A 20,053-nucleotide genomic window follows, 5' to 3' on the forward strand; every position below is an offset into this window, starting at 1 on the left:
GCACTGGAGAAGGCACTGAGCACTGCTGCCACAGAATGAAAAGCTGCCCGTGTTCCCAAAGGACGCTCGCACACGCTTTCATCCTAACAGCGAGTTTCACAGGCTGCCAAGATTTTAGGGATTCTGTGTTAACTAGACTCATGCAGGATTCTTTCATCACTTCCTAGAGGCAGCAGTTTTGCGGGACGCACGCTGCATGTGTTTATCACGCCACGGGATGACTGCACAGAGGCAATCCCAGGGAATGGGCAGCGTCCCACAGCTCCGGGAGCGTTGGGATGCAGAGGGTGGGACAGCTGGGGTGTGTGTGCAGGGCCAGGGGTTGGACTGGACGGTATCTGTGGGTCTCTTTCACCTCAGGACATCCCACGATTCCACGATTTCGCTCTAAGTCCGTGTTTCGTTCCCCAGCGGTCGCGAATGGCGCTCCCAGAACCGCAGCAGCCGCAGCGCCCTCCCCTGCAGCCATCCCCCAGAGCACAGCTGTTATTCATCCCTCTTGCCTGTTGCTGGTGTGGACGTCCCCCTCCGCCTCCCCTTCCCCCTCGGAGCCCTCTCCCTCCTGCTGGCCCGTGGTGGTGCTGATGGCGCCGGTGCTGGAGCTGACGCTGCCCGGCCCCGCGGGGTGGCCCTCGGCCGCCGTGTCCCCGTAGGCGCTGCTGCGGCCGGACACTGCGAAAGGGAACGAAAACAGGGGAAGGGAAACAGGGAAAGGCAACATCAGCAACTCAACAAGCACCTTGCCTGCTTTGTATCCACCACCGCAGCTGAGCTGCACTTTGGGATCGTGGCTCTGAGGAGATGCTGGCTTTGGTTCTCTTAAAATACAAGAGAGGCTGAAGATGCATTTGTAGAAATCTTTTCTTTGCCACCCTCATCTTTGTGACCCAAAGTGAGCCGGTCCCACAGCTGTAATTCAAACTCAGACAACACTTGGATGGGCAGTGCAGACAGTCACACAACTCTTTTAGTAAGAGTCTGTGATTATTTCACCTGGGCATCAGTCCCAAACTAAAAAGAGAGGAATTAATCTCATCCAAACTCAACCAGCAGCACAGTGAATTGTGTCAGTCTTGCTCCAGGCATTCTGAGAGGCAAAGGCTCCAGAGAGATCTTCTTGTGGGCCCAGTACCTCACAGAGCACTGGGTATTGATGGTGTTTATGAAAAGGAGGGAGAGGCACTCGTCACATGGGGACAGAGTGACAGGACCAGGGGCAGCAGCTCTAAGCTGAACAAGGGCAGGGTTGGATGGGATATTAGGAAGAAATTCTTCACTCAGGGAGTGATGAAGCCCTGGCACAGGGTGCCCAGAGCAGCTGCCCCTGGATCCCTGGCAGTGTCCAAGGCCAGGCTGGATGCAGCTTGGAGCAGCCTGGGACAGTGGAAGGTGTCCCTGCCTTGGGGTTGGTACAGGATGATCGTTAAGGTCCCTTCCCACCCAAACCATTCTGGGCTTCGATGACTCTGTTCCCACGGCCCAGAAAGATCTGCTGCAGATCCCACACTTCCAGAGAACCACGAAAAGCAGCCAATATTCCATCTGTGGAACTGGCACTCGGGCAAAACCCACAAAATGATGGATGGACAGTGGGAACTGAGATTTCCTCTGTGCCAGGATCACCCACACGCTCCCATGGTGGGAAAGGCTGCGGCAGCAGGGTGCAGCAGGACGGGAGCAAGGAGGGAGGGATACAATCTTACACCAGGCCAGTGTGTAAAGGGCCACATGAAGATTTATCAGCTCCTGAGGGCTGACCTGCAACCTCCCAGAGTGGCTTTGTAGTATTGGCAACATGGCTCATTGGGAGTGTTTTGAAAAGAAAAGGTTTTGCTAAAGGAGAAAATAACAAACAATACAGAGATAAAACAGAAGCTGTGTCAGGTGTAGGGAAGCCCTTACACCTGGCTAAGGCACCCCAAAAATCCCTGAGCACGTCTGTGCTCCCTCTGAAGCGTACAACGATCAAGGAGGGACGATTTGCCTGGCTGCCCACAGAAACAGCCACAGGCTTTGAGAAACGTTTCCAAAGCCCAACCAATGCCCCTGGGCTGGAGCTGGGCCAACCGCGGTGAGCAAAGCACGGAAAGTTCTGGTGCTTTTCCACAACAGTCAGGGGTGTAACTGAAACCCCTTTTCCTTCTTTGGAAATACCTGATGGGGTGTGGAAATGCACTGCTACAGGGGAGCAGGGAGGGAGCAGAGAGGGAGCAAGTGGGGAGCAAGGAGGGAGCAAGGAGGGAGCAGGGAGGGAGCAGGGAGGGAGCAAGGAGGGAGCAAGGATGGAGCAAGGAGGGAGCAAGGAGGGAGCAAGGAGGGAGCAAGGAGGGAGCAAGGAGGGAGCAAGGAGGGAGCAGGGAGGGAGCAGGGAGGGAGCAAGGGTGGAGCAAGGATGGAGCAAGGAGGGAGCAAGGAGGGAGCAAGGAGGGAGCAAGGGTGGAGCAAGGAGGGAGCAAGGAGGGAGCAAGGAGGGAGCAAGGAGGGAGCAAGGAGGGAGCAGGGAGGGAGCAGGGAGGGAGCAAGGACGGAGCAAGGGTGGAGCAAGGGTGGAGCAAGGAGGGAGCAAGGAGGGAGCAGGGAGGGAGCAAGAATGGAGCATGGATGGAGCAGGGAGGGAGCAGAGAGGGAGCAAGGATGGAGCAAGGGTGGAGCAAGGGTGGAGCAAGGGTGGAGCAGGGAGGATGCAGGGAGGATGCAGGGGCGCAGAAGAGGTGCAGCAGGGAGGATGTAAGGAGGGAGCAAGGAGAATGCAGAGGTGCAGCAGGGGCACAGCAGGGAGGATGCTGGGGTGCAGCAGTGAGAATGAAGACGTACAGCAGGGAGGATGCAGGGGTGCAGCAGGGGCACAGCAGGGAGGATGCAGGGGTGCAGCAGGGGTGCAGCAGTGAGGACGCAGGGGTGCAGCAGTGAGGACGCAGGGGTGCAGCAGGGGCACAGCAGGGAGGATGCAGGGCTGCAGCAGTGAGGACGCAGGGCTGCAGCAGGGAGGATGCAGGGGTGCAGCAGTGAGGACGCAGGGGTGCAGCAGGGGCACAGCAGGGAGGATGCAGGGGTGCAGCAGTGAGGATGCAGGGGTGCAGCAGAGGCGCAGCAGAGGTGCAGCAGGGCCGCAGCAGGGCTCACTCACCGCTGTGCTCCCCGGCCACCGAGTCCACGGCGCTGCCGCCGCTCTCCGAGCCCACGCTGCCGCCGTGCTCCGCGGGCGACGTCCGCAGCGTGGAGCCGTCCGTGGCCGCCGTGCTGCCCTCGTCGTCGGACGCTGGAGCTAAGAGAATAAAGAGAGCTGTTACAAGTAAAAACACTGCCTGGGAACAACCGCAAACGACGCTCACGCTGCGAGGGAAAGGCTGCGGGGACCGGGATTTGGGTGTGGGGACAGCTACGAACGGAAAGGGAGCCTGGGAGTGACCAGCAGGGCCGTTAAGGCTGCTGAAAGTATCCCGAGAGGAAAGCTTCTCACCAAACACACAGGCATGCACAGTTACTTAAAGAACAACGTCTGGCTGTTTATAAACGCAAGGGAAATACAGCACATGCTTTGTTTTGTCTGCTTTAGTTTAAAGAGAGGAAATAACTTCCTCAGAAGTCGACAGTGAGAGTCAGCCTAAGCAGGAAGAAGCTGTAAGTACGCTCTCAAAAATACAAGAAGCCAACAGCAATAACTGGCTCTTGCAATGCATATTTGCAAACCAGTTTTAAGGTGTTACTTAGGTCAAGATCTGAAAGAGATGATGCCTCGCAGTGAACAGTTACCTGATGCTGTTGTGTCCGAGAGTGTTCCGGCGTCGAGAGAGGAGGAGCTGGGGGCTTGGCCAGACAGCCCTAAACTCTGCAGTCCAAGGGCACTGCTGCTGCTCCCTGCAAGCAGAGAACAAGTTATGAGCATCTTTGAGAGAACTAAGTCAGCTCTGGCATTTTCTGTGCATTTCATGGCTCTGCTGTCTTTGGTTCACTGGTGATGACAGCGACAGCTTTGCCTCGTTTCTCTCCCAGTTTCCAGCCCCTCTCTGCCTGCCAGCAGTGCCCACATCTGACCTTGCTGATCTTGTTGCAGGCTGAGAGCAATAGCCAACTCCACCATTGTCTCATCATCTGCATCTGGAGGGATATCCAGCATCGGAGGGAATCCCTCTGCTCCGGCCAGGAGAGCCTCCAGAGGAGAAGGGTTCCCATTATTCACGTTCTCAGAAGTCTCCAGAACCATGGATTCGGACTATGGAAAGGAAACGCAGTGAGAGCTTTCCCCAGACCACCACCAGTAAGGGAGCACTACAAGCAGGCTCACCAGAACCGAATTAACTCAATCTCACACCTCAGAGGCTCCAAGGAGAAGCTCTGGACTCACCACCATCTCAAAGTCGCCGTGATCCACCTCGCTCTGCTCCTGGCTCTCCTGTCGGATGTGCTCTCCGTTTGCTATCCCAGAGCTCTGCAGCTTGTCCTCTGCATCGTCATCATCATCATCATCCTTATCTCCTGAGTGGCAAAGCAGGAGCTCATAAATGCACAGCCCCTCATCCCATCCCAAACAAGGCAGTCAATGCTGGCAAAAAGCCCAAGCCACCCCCAGCTACCAAGAGACCCCCTGACACCTACAATTTCCCTACAACACTGAAAAACCTCTCTGGGATGGAGCTCTGATAATTTTGGTCTGCACACATCTTTGACTGATTTATTAGAACAGGAAAACATGCATAGAAACATTAACTCAAGATTACTACTCTCTAGAGAAAATGATCAGATTTTCCTGTCACTGAAAGGGGAACGTCTCAGCGAGATCTCCTTTTCGAATCCCAAAACGTCAACGAAAAGGTGAGAGTTCATTAAATAAAAAGGGGTTTAGAGGGCAAGGGAGAGCACAAGAAAGGAGAAAGGCTGATTTTAGTGTTTTTTAGCCCCAGTTTATAACGAGACCACTTGATGTTCTCGCCCTTTCTGGCCAGTGGAGGAGGCCGAGCTGGTTTAAGGCGTACCCATGGGAGTGTTGCTGCGGGGGGACGATGGCAGCGTCACGTGTCGCCGCTTGTTCCGGGGTCTCAGCACCCTGATCAGAGCTTGCTTGCAGGAGAAGCTCACTGCTGGGTCCTGCAGGGTTAACACTTCATCATTACACGCTCCTTGAGCTCTGTGTCCTTACTCACAGCATCCTGAAAGGTGGCTAAAGACACGCTGGTGACTCTCGCCAGCCTCGGTTCATGGAGGGCGCCGCCTCGCTCCCTGCTCCCCTCAGGCACCACAGAGCAACATTTGTAATTGCACGTGCAGCACATGACAAACATTACGGGAACACGAGGAGAGAGAGAATTCTCCTTCATTCACTCCAGGCTGGGTGCTTTTGGCTGTATTTTGTGTCTGTACTACGTATTCGCATTCTATCCACTTTTAATACTTTTCAGTATTAGAAATTGAATGTAGTTCTGTAGTAGTAGAATTTAACTCTATTACAGAATCATAGAAAAGGATGAAAAGCCCTCTGAGATCAAGTCCAACCATAAACCCAACGCTGCCAATCCCCCTAACCCACGTCCCCAAGTGCCACACCTACACTTCTAAACCCCTCCAGGGGGAGGATTCAAACACTGCTCTGGGCAGCCTCTGGCAGCCTGGAACACCCTTTCCATGGAGAAATCTTTACTGATGTCCACCCTAAACCTCCCCCGGTGCAATTAGAGGCTGAGGCAGAGCAAGGTGACATACTGGGCAAAGTAACATCTGCATGTAGATCTTGGATGCAGTATGGATACAGTCCAGCTCACACGTGCAGTACCCATGGATAATATCCACCAAAGCATTGACTGTGGCTTCAACGTGAGTGAGACCTAAGGAGGAATAAAAGCAGGACTGAAATCAGCTCCCTCTGTATTTCAGCACAGAGTGAGGCACTGCAGGAAGCATCTTTTGTTTGCAGACTTCAAGGCACAACGTTAACAGCACAAATATATTGATTTTTCAATCCTGACTGAGCCAGTCTTGTCTGACTGATGGAATAATTTGAATTCCATATACCAGCACCACTGAATATCCTCTAACAGCACCCACAAAGCCGAATGTGGGCAAATCAATCATCAGTCCCTTTTTCCTGGCACAAATACACGTCACCCTGAACAAAAGCAGAATCTGCAGCTCCACATCACAAAGCCCTCGGTGCAGCACTAGCATTGAACAAGTCATTTTCTCTGCTCACAAACTTAAAACAGGTCCCTTCAGAAGCCACAGGCTTGCCAAGAGCAAAGGAAGAGCTCACCCACCTGGCAGGCAGGCAGGGGCCAGGAAGGCATTTTTGGGTTTTGATGCATGCAGCTTCCAGAAGTGGTTCACCAGCTGGGTAATGAAGGTGCAGCCCTCTCCTTCTGCGTGTTTCTGGGCCTCCTGCCCTTCTTCGCTCTCTGCACAGATTAAAAAACACCTCTCAGAAACCTGCAGCAGAAAACCTCAACGAGGGTAACACCAAGTTTATTTGAAATGGCTTTCTGCAGAGGCTTTGATGTTCTCATCAGCAGGATATCACACACCTACCAAATGTGCCAAATACAGTCCCTGCCACTCCGAACCCAGCACAGCTTCAATTATCACAACAGAAACTTAGAGAAAATGACAGACTTATCTACCTGTTTCCAGCTGTGGCAGCTTTGACTCTGTGTAGTGGACCAGATTGTTGGGTCTCATAATAGCAATGGATCGAGCAGTGATGACCAGCCTCTGGAACACCTCGGGATCAAGGTCCTTCCCTTCTTTGGTGGAGGAAGTCAAATACTGAATGGCTTTGCTCAGCAGTGCTTGATCCTGCAGAGTGAAAGATAACACAGGAAAGAAAAACAACTGACTGCAGCACGAGAAAGCAGCTGAGGTACAACCACGGGGCAGATCCTGGGGAAATCCGGCACTCGTCATCTAAGGAAGGACAGCTGAGCCTAAAGGGTCACAGAATCACACCAAAGTCTGGTGAAACACCAAGACAGCAGGGCAGGCAGCAGGAGCTGAAGGGAGGTGGGAGAGGAGGTTTGTGCTGCGCCTCGGCCGTGACCTGGCAGGTTCCAGGAGCCCCAAATCCACGCCCTGCGCAGTACCTTGTGGTTGTGGTAGGCTGAACGGCTGGTGTGCAGGCTGGCCAGGAGGCTCTTGGTCTGCTGCTGCACGCTGGAGGGGGCTGGCATGGACAGCAGCACGGTAGCCAGTTCCTGAGCTGCGATCTTATTCTTCTCCTAAGAACAGACAAACCACATCACTCAGGATATTTGCCACCACTCAGTGTACCTGCAGCTCCCCTCCTTCAATACCCCTTTGAAATGTTCCCTCCATTTACCGTTTGACATTTAGGGAATATTTCACATGTCTACAGAAGAAAAGCCCTTCTGAGATTCATGGGCTCCTACCCTGCTGTTCCTGTAAACGAGGTCACTCCCCAAGCACAAAAAGCCCACCAGCGCTAAATGCAAATGCCAATTGTCATTCTAAACCAGTTTCAAACGCTTTTGGCTAAGGCAACTTTCAGATCAGTGCTCTGAGCAAAAGGGATGCGGCTCTGCTCCTATCAGGCCCCCGGGGCTGCAGGAGGTAGCGCTGAGCTCGCCCCTCCTCCCCCAGCTCCGAAGCTCAGGAAGGGATTCACAAAGTTACTTGCCTTCTCGTTGACTGGTCCCACAGCAAAGCAGCTTTCCAGCGCTTCTAAAGAACTCACTACTAGCCTGGAGGGAGAGAGGAAAGCAGGCTTGAGTACAGCAACCCTTCTCTCTCCTTAGCACTTTGCTTTATGCGGGCTACAGTCACGAGTAGCTCAGAGACAGCTAACGAATGCCAAGTACAAAATCAAAGCATGATAAAACCTGCCACAGGCACCATGCATATCATTTCATTGTGTTACAGACCAGAGTTAAACCTGGCTCACGCTCACAGACAAACTTAGGACTGCTTTAATAATCCACAGCTGAAAGACAGGGGCTTTTCTCTTCCAAAGAGGATAAAACATTTCCTTACGCAGCCTGCAGCAGGGATAACTTGGATTGTCTTGACAGTCCCAATTCACCATGGCCCCCAGACGTACAGATGACTGCAGATCAAGGCTGGCTATGACACATGGGAAAAAGCGGAACCGACTTTGCTAAGGGAGCGACGTTCTACTCGCTCGCTATTTCCACGCAGGTTGCTCTTCCCAATTTGGAGTTTCAGCACGAAATATTCCAGAGGGCAAAAAAAAACCCCCCAAAACTCGGAGCACCGGGGGTGACCCCCAGCGAGGGATGCTGAGGTTCAAGCAGGCTGGGAAAACATTTGTTCCGAGGGAAAAACCTGATTTACAAGCGGCAGCAAAGTCCATGCCCCCAGGTAGAACTACCTGAAACGCCATCTGACACACCAGAAGGAGCAGGAAGATACAGGAAAGAGCAGGGAAGAGAGAGCATCGAGGGGAAAAACAACACCGTGGGATTGGAAGGTAGAAGGAACAAATGCCTGGTCTGGTGGTGATAAATAACGTCCCCCTCCCCACAGCCACCCTCATAAAGCTTGGAAGGAACAGAAGTGGGAAAAGAAGGCACAAGGAAGGAACAAAGCAGAGAGGAGTCTGTCAAATAAGCAACAGTTACGCTGTGTACAGCAAAAATCTGCAAACCACCTCATCTTTACGTTTGCTAAACCATCTGCCATGCAATGACCGGAATGTAAAGAAGCAAATGTCACTTGGAAAACAGCAAAAAAAAACCCCCAAACCCCCCAGTCACCAAAAAGCCACACCATGTGTTCTGTCTCTCTGACACACACTCATTCGTGCAGAGAAAAGGATGCCATACTAACCGGTCCAGGGTGGTTAGGGACTCAGTGTCTGAACTTTGGGGGAGCAAAGAAAAAGGAAAAAAAAAAAAATAAATAAAATAAATAAAAATGTGTAAAGCTCACAGAAAAACTCCCTAGAACACATTCTAAGCAAAAGGCAAATTAAATGGGGAAATCAGGAAGCCAGGGGAGCGTCAGTCTAAGCAGGGTCTCTCTACCTGGGCAGCACACACCGGTCTGGAGCAAAACAAACACAGGGATGAGCTGGGTCACCTCACACAGGGAAGCCAAGCACCACTCAAAGCACCACCCAGGATAAAATGCCAGTGCAGACACCACACTGGGATAGAAAAGCTGCCTCCTGCCTGCCTTTAGCTGTTCCTGCTCCAGAGGCCCTTCAGAAGGTAACACCAAATAGGAAGAATCAATTTTTTATATCTGAATTTTTAGAATATAATCCCACTGCTCTGGGAAACCAGAGAGCATGCCTGTGCTGAGAGGGACATCTTGTGGGGATGTCACAGCAGAGGAGGGGAGGAAAGGGAGAATTAACACAGGAAAAAATCTCATGAACTCTTAGACAAAATATTAAAGGATGGCTGAACAGGTCCTTCAGCTGGGCCTAACTGTCACTTCAAGCCCTGAGAATTTCGGTCAAACTCAACCAGCACGTGCTCACAGCTGAGCAGTGCATGCATCCTCTGAAACACTCATCTTTCAGCTGTACCAGCTCCTCTTTGAGCCGTTTCCCTCCTGTCCTCGCTGCTTTTACAACTCTCACGGTACAGACTGTATGAGCTCAAAGAAGAACACGGCGTGGATAGAAGAAAGAACACAAGATCTGTTCATTCACTGAATTTCTGTCCAGGTCACCCTTGGGGTTTCACTCTCAGCAGGGATATGGGGAAAACCCCAACACCTTCCCCAGCACAACAGCTCAGCCTGAGGCACGTGGGCTACAAGGGAAGCTGGTGGGAGCCACGAGCCTAAAGCTGGGTCACACACAAAGCCCTCCTCAAAACTGATCTCAGCTTCAGAGAGGCCTGACCTTTGTGAGCTCCAGAGACCCGAAAAGGGCCAGCTTGAAACGAGGGGATGTACCGAGGCAGCAGAAATTGCTTTGAGCTCCTCGAGACTGCTGCGACACAAACTAGGCAGCAGAAGCGAGCACACGGATCAACCGAGAGCCACCACAACCCCTCCTGCCAGGACAATCACCGCTTGCAGTCGCTGCTGCGTAGGGCAGTGAGAACAACTCACTAATTCCCTCTAGTTCTCCAAGTTAGGAAAAGCACACAAGTGAGCCCAAGGGCCCGCCACAACAACACCAACCCATTTCCAAGGAGAAAGAAGGGAAGGAGCGCAGAAATACCTCTCCAGGACAGTGCCACTGGCAGCAGCAGGGGCAGCTGCCTCGGTGTCCCCAGCGCCGTTGCCCTGGTTGAGGTTTGGGGGACAAACGTTGCTGACGGAAGCAGACGGGAAGTCCTCGGGGGGCTCGTCAGGCCAGCCAAACTGCTCTTTGGTTTTGCCGTAAATCTTTATGGAATCCATCATGGTGACTCCAGCGGGATCCACAGAAGCCCCAACTGCAGCGATGAGAGGAATTTCTTAAAAACTGAGAAAAATCTTGGTTTTGGATACAAACCAGCCTCGTTTCACAGGGCCAGGACAGCAATTACACCGTCATTAACACACAGCCACCGACAGCACCATCGCCTTCGCAAGGCCGTTCTCCTCCTCTCGCCTCAGCACAAAATCCCTGAGCTGAACTACTGAACATCCACTCACAGCAGCAAGAAACCGGGCCATAAATAAAGTTATCAAACCTTCAGGATTCCCCTCTCAGACTGTTTTTGCAATCAGGGCAAACAAACGGGTTGTGGGAGGTCTGTGCCGTGAGGTGAAGCCTTCATCCCACCCAAACCAACCCATCAGCTGGTCAGACCAAGCAGAGCACTTACTGAAGATGGTGAGCTTCTTGTCAGCCTGCAGAGCCTCCTCCCGGGTGAAGGGGAAGTCGAACCAGCGGGCGCGCGTCATGTTGAGCTGCATGGTGCGCCCGAAGATCTCCAGGTAGGAGGGAGCTCGCTCGATGGCCTGGGTGCCGATCTGGATCCGCATGCCCGTCATCACCATCGTGCTGTTGTTGTTGGTCACCTCGATGGTGAAACCGCCGGGCTGCAGAGAACGAATCACAGCTCAGAACCTCCCCCGAAGCCAAGGACTCAGCTCAGAGGTGCCTCCACTATTTACTGAATTACAGTGTGTGCACGGGGTCATCTGAACAAAGCAGGCTCCCTAAGGCAAGGCACGGTGCCAGCACGAACGATAATGTTCATTCACCTTTGCCCCACTCACCTTTGTGTTGGCCACGTACATGCCGGTGGAATTGAGGCGGTGCTTTATCTGCTGGGCATTGTACACCTGCAGCAGGTCATTGCCTCCGAACTCCACATCTGTCAGCTGCTGGTTGTGCTCAAAGAAGTCAATGGGGAAGTTCACCTGGCTGGATGTGCGGGTTGCTACAAGGGGAGAGAGATCCTGGTGACAAAAAGGCATTCTAAACAGGCGAAGCTGCGCTAAAAAACCCGCAGAAACAACCGGCCTCCTTTGGAAAAGTATTTCTATACACATCTACGGAAACATTTCACCCATTTAGGCAGCACTCGGATAACTGTCAGAATGAGTGCTGTAAGTATTTCGGTGATGTTGATCAACCTTTCCATGTCCCTCAGCCGGACAGGAGGGGTGAGGAGCCCTTACTGATGGCGGCGGCCTTGCGCTTGCGCACGGGTTTCATGATGCTGATGACGCTGCTGGGCTGCAGCGAGGGCTGCAGCCAGTAGGACGTGTTCTCCACGTTGGCCATGTAGATCCTCAGGCTGCCATCCTCACACAGCAGGATCATGGTGGTCCTCTGCTGCTCGTTGCAGGCCGTGTGACGGATGGCCACCATGTCCTGGATCTGCAAGGCAAGAGAAGGGTTTGGCGTTACTTTGGTTTTTCTGAGTTTCTTTATTAGCCTTTTGATTTTCATAAATGGAGTCAGATCTTTTAGTTACTGTACAATATTAGAGCAGTTTTCTACCTTTCCTATAGATGTAATATAAACAAATCCTTTGTTTTTCATTTTTTGTCTTTTGTTTGCATATTTCTAACTTGAAAACAATTGTAACTGAAGATTGGTCTGGCCACTGAGGCTGAGGGGTGGAAACCCCAAAAAGCCAATCTTCTGCTAGACCCACAAATGTATAAAAAGTAAAAATAAACAAAGGGGTTCTTTTCTTCTCTCTGCTCTCTCAGCTGGGAGCTGGATCAGAAGAACCTCTACGAAAATCTCTTGTCTGCACATGACTGCTTTGTGTGTCTCGGTGACAGTTTGGCAACTCTCGCTCGGAGGAACAAACTGTGTTAGAAAAGCTGCCGGGAACGGAGATCTGGTTGATGGAACAACAAGAAACCAAATCTTAAGAGTCAAAAAGACAGGGAACTCTGGCTAACCTTTGCTTTGGCTGGCAAGGTCTTAATCTCCTGGATGAGGAAGGTGTCTGGCTTCACCATCACCACCAGTGGGACACCCGTGGTCTGCTGGACACAGCACACCAGGCCAGGGTGGTTCATCACCTCAGACCACTGACACAGGGCTGGAGAAGTCTTACTGCCACCATTGGAACTGCAAGAGACAAAGGGCACAATGACACTCATTTAAGGAGCAGCACAAGCAAAACCACACCGATTTCATCGTGTTCAAAGCAGTTAAAGCTTTGTCCTGAGCAGGGATTGAAGCACTGCATCAACGAACAGTGGCTGGTTCACAGAAACCTGACACAGCCACCAGAAGCCATGAGCATCCCAGTCCTCAGCTCTGATCCCTACCCTGCAAACTCGAGGAAAAACTGGCTTAGCGTTGTATTTTATGCCCTAAATCACGGAGGTAATTTATAAATGGCTTTCAGCAATGTTTTTATCTGAATGGATGAACAGTTCCACATTTCAGCACACCTAGCAGCAATAAGCAAAGGCCAATGCAGCAGAATCAGTGTCTGCTCGCTGGAAAAAATGGAAACAGAGCTGCAAAAAGATTAAACCAAGCTCGAGTGGAGTTCAGGAGCTCTTGGAAGCTGACCCTCCTTCAGAGCCACTCGTGACAGTGGCTTTGTGTCAGGCCAGTGAAGAGTCTGTGGCCCGAGTGCCCGGCACTGCAATCAAACACAACACAACTGTCTTTTTCTTGCCACATTCATAGAGTAAGAGGTTGGTTTCCCCTGAGGGAGTCTGAAAATCAGCCTGAACATGCACAATGCACAAGGTCCACTGCAGCAGTGGTGCTGAAAGGAAACAAAAGCTTCCTGCTCGGCGAGGGCAGAAAATCCCATCGGTTCCAGCGGCCGCACCTCGAGCAGCTCACTCTGTGCAGCTCCGCTGCTCTGCAGACACCTTCCTGCTCTGAAATCCTGCTGGCAGCACAAAATGCATGCCTGGCCCACTGCTGAAACAGCCAGTTTTGGTTTCTAATCATCCCACAACTGGGATATCATGGAATTCCTGAGCTGGAAGGGACCCACAGGGATCATCCGAGTCCATTAGGATAGCAGGACCACGAAAAGCAGGAAGAAATCATCAGCCAACAGGGAATTTTCACCACAAGGTTTGGCCACTCAGAGCAGGGATGTTTAATAATAAGCAATATTTCTTAATAAAGAAAAGAAATAAAAATGCAGGGAGTGTCCCCCAGGATCCTCACCTCTTGATGTTAATTGGGAAGAGCCGCTGCACTTCCAGGCTGGCCCGGCTGATGGTGGCTGCGAAGGATTTGCCTTGGCAGTAGCTGAAGAACAACATCTGCAGCACGTGGGAGTAATAGACTGACACCCCTCCTCCTGCCACCTGGCCATTGCTGTCCTGGGGGACCCAGAGAAACGCCAGCGTTTAACACAAACACAAACATCCCCAAACACTCTGCCAGGATTTTAAATTTGCGATGGAATTATTCCCAAAGCTGTCCCTCCTCCCCAGCAGTGAGAGAACAGAGCCCTAAATTACAATTTTCTAAGCTGAACTCCTGGGTGAACTCATCCATCAGACACTTCAAAGGCTCTGGGAGGGGACGCTGAGCCCGCACACCCCGAGGCTGTAGGTAACACCCTGCGAGCCTCAGCGCTGCGTGACAGTGTCACATGGAGCATTCCCTGCACGCCCAGCTCACAAAACACCTTCCTGAGGGCCTCCTGCCCATCCATTCCTGTTCTGAAGCAGGCTGGGGTAAAAAACACGGGAGAGATTTGAAAGGTCACCCTCCAGACTAGAAACAAAGGCTGACTGCAGCTCTCCAGCCCCAGCCATGGTGATTTATGCCTCCTGCTCCTGCACCTTCGGAGTGCCTTGCTCTGAGAACAGCACTGCTCTGAAGCCATCTCCCTGCTGAGAAATCCTGCTGGGCATGACTTCAGAGCCAGCCATGGAAAACATGCTCCATTTTCTAGATGAAAGGATCAAGGGGTTTAATTTTCACCCCCACCTCCTTTTACTGTACGGATATTTCTCTCTTTAGAGGAATGAGAAAGCTCCTTGATCTAGATCAGGGGGCTTAAAAGGAGAAGGGAAAAAAAAAAAAAAAAAAGGAAACTTCTGACTGCAAATGGAAGATGCAAAAAAAAAGAGAGAGAAAGGGAAGTCACCAGCACCTTCAGGTCCTCGTGGTTGACCTCGAGCACGTTGGTGACATAGAAGGGCCCGTGCTGGGCGCTGCTGGCCTCCTCCATGAGCTGTGTGTAGATGTAGCCAGCAGAGGACATGATCACAATGATGTTCTTCCCCTCCTCGTTGAACAGGAAGGTGACATCCCTGATCTTGGAACTTGGCAGGAGGAAGTAGAAAGTTGGGCTCAAGGCGTCAACTGAGAGGTCGTAAATCTGCGGGAAGAACCAAGGAAATAATTAATTACAATGATCATCGAGGCAGTAATTAACAGCTACGATACAAAACTGTGCAAATGAACGAGCAGAGATGAGGGAATCCCTATGAGATGCTACAGTTTGGGGTTTTTTTTCTCTTTGAGCTCTCTGGGTTTCCTTTTCCTCGCAAAAAACAGCCCATAAATCCCAAATTTATACTTCCAATTTACTTCTAAGAATATTATCACATTCTCCCACACGCAACTCCCCGAGGATGCAGACTGTGATGTCTGACAGAAGCTGTAGCATCAACAGCTCACGGCCAGACACACCTTCACAAAGTCTGCAGTGACAATGGCCAGCTCAGTCTGGGATCCTGGCAGCCACACGGCTTTGATGATGAAATTCCCAGTGGCCAGCTGGGGATGAAGCACCAAATGATCAGAGACCGATCCAGAGCTGCTGAACGTCAGCACGTGGCAATCCTGGAGGAATGAAGAAAAACGGTTAAATATTAAAACAAAGCGTTTATAAATATTTGAAGCCAACAACGGAGTTAAAAGTCAGCATTTCTCTTTGGGTAAATAATGATTCAGAGAATCTAAATCTCAATTTCCTGCACTGAAGATAAATGACATGAAGGTTTGAGAAGAAAAAAAAAAATCCTACAGAGTGCAGCTTTTTCTCAGCTAAATAACACATCTGAAAAAAACCCAGAATCTAAATTTGGGAGAATACAAAAAAGAGGAGTCCTTGCCAACGAACACTAATTGCTACAGACTAGTTTTAACACACTAAGTTTGACATGACTGAACCTTGGCTCTTGCCTTAAAACAAAATCAGCCTAAACACACTAAGAAATACTATTTTGAGGCACTGTCTCATTAATTATACAGGTCCTGCTTCTTTCACCTCATCTGTCTAGCAGGAAAGTGAATCAGGAGCTGAATTAGTGACAGAACTTTGGAGGCAGCTCCGTGCTAACTCCTCGGAGGAAACAAAGACAGCTGGCTTCCAGCTGATGTCTGCAGCTCCCTGGAAAAGGGTTTGGCAGGCACTCACCTTCAGCCCACACACAGCCAGGTAATCCTCCTTGCAGGGGTTCCCAGTCAGGCTCAGCACCGTGAACGGGACGGGCGCGGATGCCAGGCGGGTGAGGGTCAGCTTCCTTTTGCTGGAGTCGGCTTGCTTCAGCAGGGCTGAGAGCTGGAGCACTGTGATCTGCACCACAGAATGAACCCAGTTATGTGACTGTAACTGAGGGGAGCCAGGCACTTCAGCTCCAGATCCCACAGTCAGAGATTCAGAACCACAGAATGAACCCAGTTATGTGACTGTAACTGAGGGGACTCAGCATTTCAGCTCCAGATCCCAGCTACAAAACCAGAACCACAGAATGAACCCAGTTATGTGACTGTAACAGGGGAGCCAGGCATTTCTGCTCCAGATCCCAGCTACAAAACCAGAACCACAGAATGAACCCAGTTACGTGTCTGTAACTGAGGGGACTCAGCATTTCAGCTCCAGATCCCACAGTCAGAGATTCAGAACCACAGAATGAACCCAGTTATCTCACTTTGTAACTGAGGGGACTCAGGCACTTCAGCTCCAGATCCCAGTCAGAGAATCAGAACCACAGAATCATCAAGGCTGGAAGGGATCCATGAGATCACCGAGTCCAACCATCACCCCAGCACCACCATAATCACCCCTAAACCACATCCCCAAGTGCCATGTCCACACAACTCTTGAACATCTCCACAGCTGGGGACTCCACCACCTCCCTGGGCAATTTATCCCAATGTCTGACCACTCCTGCAGACAACATTTTGTTTATAGTAACTAATTTGAGCTTCCCTTGGTGCACCTCAAGGCCACTTCCTTTTGTCTTTTCACTGAGTCATGGACCCCCACATGACTCCAACCTCCTCTCAGGTGGCTGCAGTGAGGTGGGTGATGGCAGTGAGTTGTTCTCAGTGCTCCTGCTGCAGGAACTCTTTTCCCTAAAGAGATTTTCCTACGAGAGGCTCCTCTAAGCTACGCAACACTTAACACTAGATTTCAAGATGGGCAGAACAAACCACAGTCCTGCCTGTTCCTTAGCACTGCTCCATTTCCTTGGGAACCAAGGGCACCCAGCACTGCTCCATTTCCTGGGAACCAAGGGCACCCAGCACTGCTCCATTTCCTGGGAACCCAGCACTGCTCCATTCTCCTGAGAGCCCAGCACTGCTCCATCCCCTGAGAGCCCAGCACATCCAGCACTGCTCCATTCCCTGAGAGCACAGCACATCCAGCACTGCTCCATTCCCTGAGAGCCCAGCACTGCTCCATCCCCTGAGAGCACAGCACATCCAGCACTGCTCCATCCCCTGAGAGCCCAGCACTGCTCCATCCCCTGAGAGCACAGCACATCCAGCACTGCTCCATTCCCTGAGAGCACAGCACATCCAGCACTGCTCCATCCCCTGAGAGCACAGCACTGCTCCAACCCCTGAGAGCCCAGCACATCCAGCACTGCTCCATTCCCTGAGAGCACAGCACATCCAGCACTGCTCCATTCCCTGAGAGCCCAGCACTGCTCCATCCCCTGACAGCCCAGCACATCCAGCACTGCTCCATTCCCTGAGAGCACAGCACATCCAGCACTGCTCCATTCCCTGAGAGCACAGCACTGCTCCATTCCCTGAGAGCACAGCACTGCTCCATTCCCTGAGAGCACAGCACTGCTCCATTCCCTGAGAGCACAGCACATCCAGCACTGCTCCATCCCCTGAGAGCACAGCACTGCTCCATTCCCTGAGAGCCCAGCACATCCAGCACTGCTCCATTCCCTGAGAGCACAGCACATCCAGCACTGCTCCATTCCCTGAGAGCACAGCACTGCTCCATCCCCTGAGAGCCCAGCACATCCAGCACTGCTCCATTCCCTGAGAGCCCAGCACATCCAGCACTGCTCCATTCCCTGGGAGCCCAGCACTGCTCCATCCCCTGAGAGCCCAGCACATCCAGCACTGCTCCATTCCCTGGGAGCCCAGCACTGCTCCATCCCCTGAGAGCACAGCACATCCAGCACTGCTCCATCCCCTGACAGCCCAGCACATCCAGCACTGCTCCATTCCCCTGAGAGCCCAGCACATCCAGCACTGCTCCATCCCCTGAGAGCCCAGCACTGCTCCATCCCCTGAGAGCCCAGCACTGCTCCATCCCCTGAGAGCCCAGCACATCCAGCACTGCTCCATTCCCCTGGGAGCCCAGCGCATCCAGCACTGCCCCATCCCCTGAGCACCCAGCAGCTCTGGCACTGCCCCATTTCCTGGGAGCCCAGCAGCTCTGGCACTGCTCCCCTGCCCCTGGAGCCCACCTTGCCCTTCTCGTGGCTGACAGCCAGGTGCTGGCGGCGGCCGTGGGGCGAGGACAGCACGCACATGGCCACGCGGCGCAGCACGTGCGCGCTGATCAGCTGCCGGATGGTCTGGCCCTGGTCCCCGCTGTAGTTCATGCGCACGTTCTCAAAGGCGCCTTCCTGGGAGCCGAGGGTCGGGACCTGAAAGCATCCAAAGGGCGTCACTGGAATGTGTCTGCTTAAAAGCCGCTCCCCTCTTTCACGCTCTGTCAATTCCTTTGGTTACCATCAACTGATCCGTCATTTCTACTGATTTGTCCAGGGTGTGGAGCTCGGTGAGAGCCTGCTGGGCACGGCTGCTGCTCCCCATGGCTGAAGCTTGCTGGAAGTTGACCTGGATGGCGTCCATCAGGAAATTCAGCATCTCCAGCACCAAAGGTGCGAAGGAGAAGTTGGCCTACAAGAAACAAGATCAAGCAAATGTTGAACAAGATGCTTCCGATGGGAGCTGCATATCAACTTGTTCTAAAGACTGGCACCCCTTTGTGACCCTCTCATCTCAGCCTGCCCAGGATCCTCAGCATAACCTCTGGGCTTGATATTTCTGGCTCTGAGAGATTTCAGCCTGCTAGCAGCTGCTAACTTTTCCCAAGAAAAAGTTTCTCGAGAAAGCTTCTTCTCAAAACAATCTTGGCAAACAACTCTCCTTTCCCAAAACCGTCTTTCTCCAGGTGGTGTTTTGCTGTTTCTCTGGTTTCACCAGTGGGATCGGAGAGGTGTCGTTCCTGTTCACCGATCATGTTGGGTCTGTATCAGAACACCTTATAAAAGGTGGTAAGCATGAGACAATAAAGCCTTTTTTTCTATACTCTTTGCTTTCTAAAGTATTTGGAGCCTCTCATCTTTCTCTCATGTCCTAAAACGACAATAACTCATCTCTCAGCAGCTGGCAATCACACCTGGGACTGCAGCTCCTCTCGACAGCCCTCCACGTTCCTGCACAGGCTGCTCTTTTTGGGCTTCTCCTCGTCAGGGCCCTTGCCCTCGCTGATGGTGACCTTGGCCTTCTCCGCCGGGGACGTGCTCGCGTGCCGGATGACGCTCTCGGGCACGCGGGGCTCGCTCTGGAAGGCCGATTCCTTCATGGTGGAGCTCATCCCACTGCTGGGAGTTCTCTTCACCAGCGCCTGGGGACGACAGAGTAACGGTAAAATCCCAAACCAGGTTACTGGTGAAGTGAACAGAGATCGTATGAGCAGCAATTAGAGCGCGGTTCTAAAGAAATAACATCCCGCACGTGACTCTCCACCCCAAGATTAAAAACTTGTCATATTTAAGATATAATTATTTCATTTGCTGCTAGTGGAAAACATGGGAAAAAGTGTTCTTTGCTATGCAGCCAATTCTGTAAAGGCAGGTGAAAGCTCACGAGTCGTTAGGACGCAGATTTACCAATGCAAGCTGTACATTTCAAGGGTTCATTATAAAGTCAAAGCCTTCAAGTCTTAGCACTCCTGCATGCTCAAATCCTGACATAACTTACTGCAGAACAGAAAACTGCAAAGGACTTGAAAATCTGAAGACATAAAGAACTTACCAGGCAGCTGCCATCCTCCTTGGCTCCGCAGTCGCAGAAGAAGGATCCGTACTTGGCGTAAGAAATCTCATGATCCTTGTGACAAACTTTAGCACAAACTGTGCAAACGCCAACCCCGTCAACCATCTTGCAAGTGTGACAGTGGTACCTGGCCAAAAGAAGCCAGGTGAGTTTTGGAAGGCAGTGCCTTGAGGCTCACAAGCTACACTGGTTTCCTTCCCAATGGCCCCAAACACCAGGCTGAAGCTCTGAACACAAGATTCTTACCAGTGCTGATTCATGAATTCTTTCTGCGTGATGGTGAAGGTACAGAGTTTATTGCAGAGAGAATCTTCATCCTAGCCAGAAGAAAACTGTTTTAGGAAGGCGTCATGACTGTAGCTACAGTGAAGTACATGTACAGAATACATTTCCCAGTACATTTTAAGAATAGCAAATTTTAGC

At 51.8% G+C, this 20,053-nt stretch overlaps 1 protein-coding gene across 2 annotated transcripts in view; it reads right to left on the bottom strand.

Moving 5' to 3' along the window:
* UBR4 (ubiquitin protein ligase E3 component n-recognin 4) overlaps window positions 1–20,053 on the bottom strand; it is a 92,161-nt gene that overhangs the window by 49,494 nt on the left and 22,614 nt on the right. The window contains exons 36-61 of one of the 2 annotated variants that reach the window (XM_040084719.2): window positions 19,877–19,947; window positions 19,610–19,757; window positions 18,972–19,199; window positions 18,299–18,469; window positions 18,031–18,213; window positions 15,729–15,887; window positions 14,999–15,151; window positions 14,457–14,684; window positions 13,517–13,674; window positions 12,274–12,445; window positions 11,536–11,737; window positions 11,131–11,294; window positions 10,734–10,950; window positions 10,142–10,358; window positions 8,791–8,823; window positions 7,622–7,685; window positions 7,068–7,202; window positions 6,609–6,783; window positions 6,249–6,386; window positions 5,698–5,819; window positions 4,974–5,085; window positions 4,346–4,476; window positions 4,036–4,213; window positions 3,754–3,858; window positions 3,128–3,265; window positions 504–672 (exon numbers count right to left, since the gene is read on the bottom strand). In XM_040084719.2, coding sequence (XP_039940653.1) covers window positions 504–672; window positions 3,128–3,265; window positions 3,754–3,858; window positions 4,036–4,213; window positions 4,346–4,476; window positions 4,974–5,085; window positions 5,698–5,819; window positions 6,249–6,386; window positions 6,609–6,783; window positions 7,068–7,202; window positions 7,622–7,685; window positions 8,791–8,823; window positions 10,142–10,358; window positions 10,734–10,950; window positions 11,131–11,294; window positions 11,536–11,737; window positions 12,274–12,445; window positions 13,517–13,674; window positions 14,457–14,684; window positions 14,999–15,151; window positions 15,729–15,887; window positions 18,031–18,213; window positions 18,299–18,469; window positions 18,972–19,199; window positions 19,610–19,757; window positions 19,877–19,947 — 3,971 coding nt within the window. The remainder of the gene's footprint in view (window positions 1–503; window positions 673–3,127; window positions 3,266–3,753; window positions 3,859–4,035; window positions 4,214–4,345; window positions 4,477–4,973; window positions 5,086–5,697; window positions 5,820–6,248; window positions 6,387–6,608; window positions 6,784–7,067; window positions 7,203–7,621; window positions 7,686–8,790; window positions 8,824–10,141; window positions 10,359–10,733; window positions 10,951–11,130; window positions 11,295–11,535; window positions 11,738–12,273; window positions 12,446–13,516; window positions 13,675–14,456; window positions 14,685–14,998; window positions 15,152–15,728; window positions 15,888–18,030; window positions 18,214–18,298; window positions 18,470–18,971; window positions 19,200–19,609; window positions 19,758–19,876; window positions 19,948–20,053) is intronic. The other variant, XM_058423343.1, reaches the window with a different exon arrangement.

This window comes from Hirundo rustica, chromosome 22 (assembly GCF_015227805.2).
Source record: "Hirundo rustica isolate bHirRus1 chromosome 22, bHirRus1.pri.v3, whole genome shotgun sequence".
Classification (NCBI taxonomy): domain Eukaryota; kingdom Metazoa; phylum Chordata; class Aves; order Passeriformes; family Hirundinidae; genus Hirundo; species Hirundo rustica.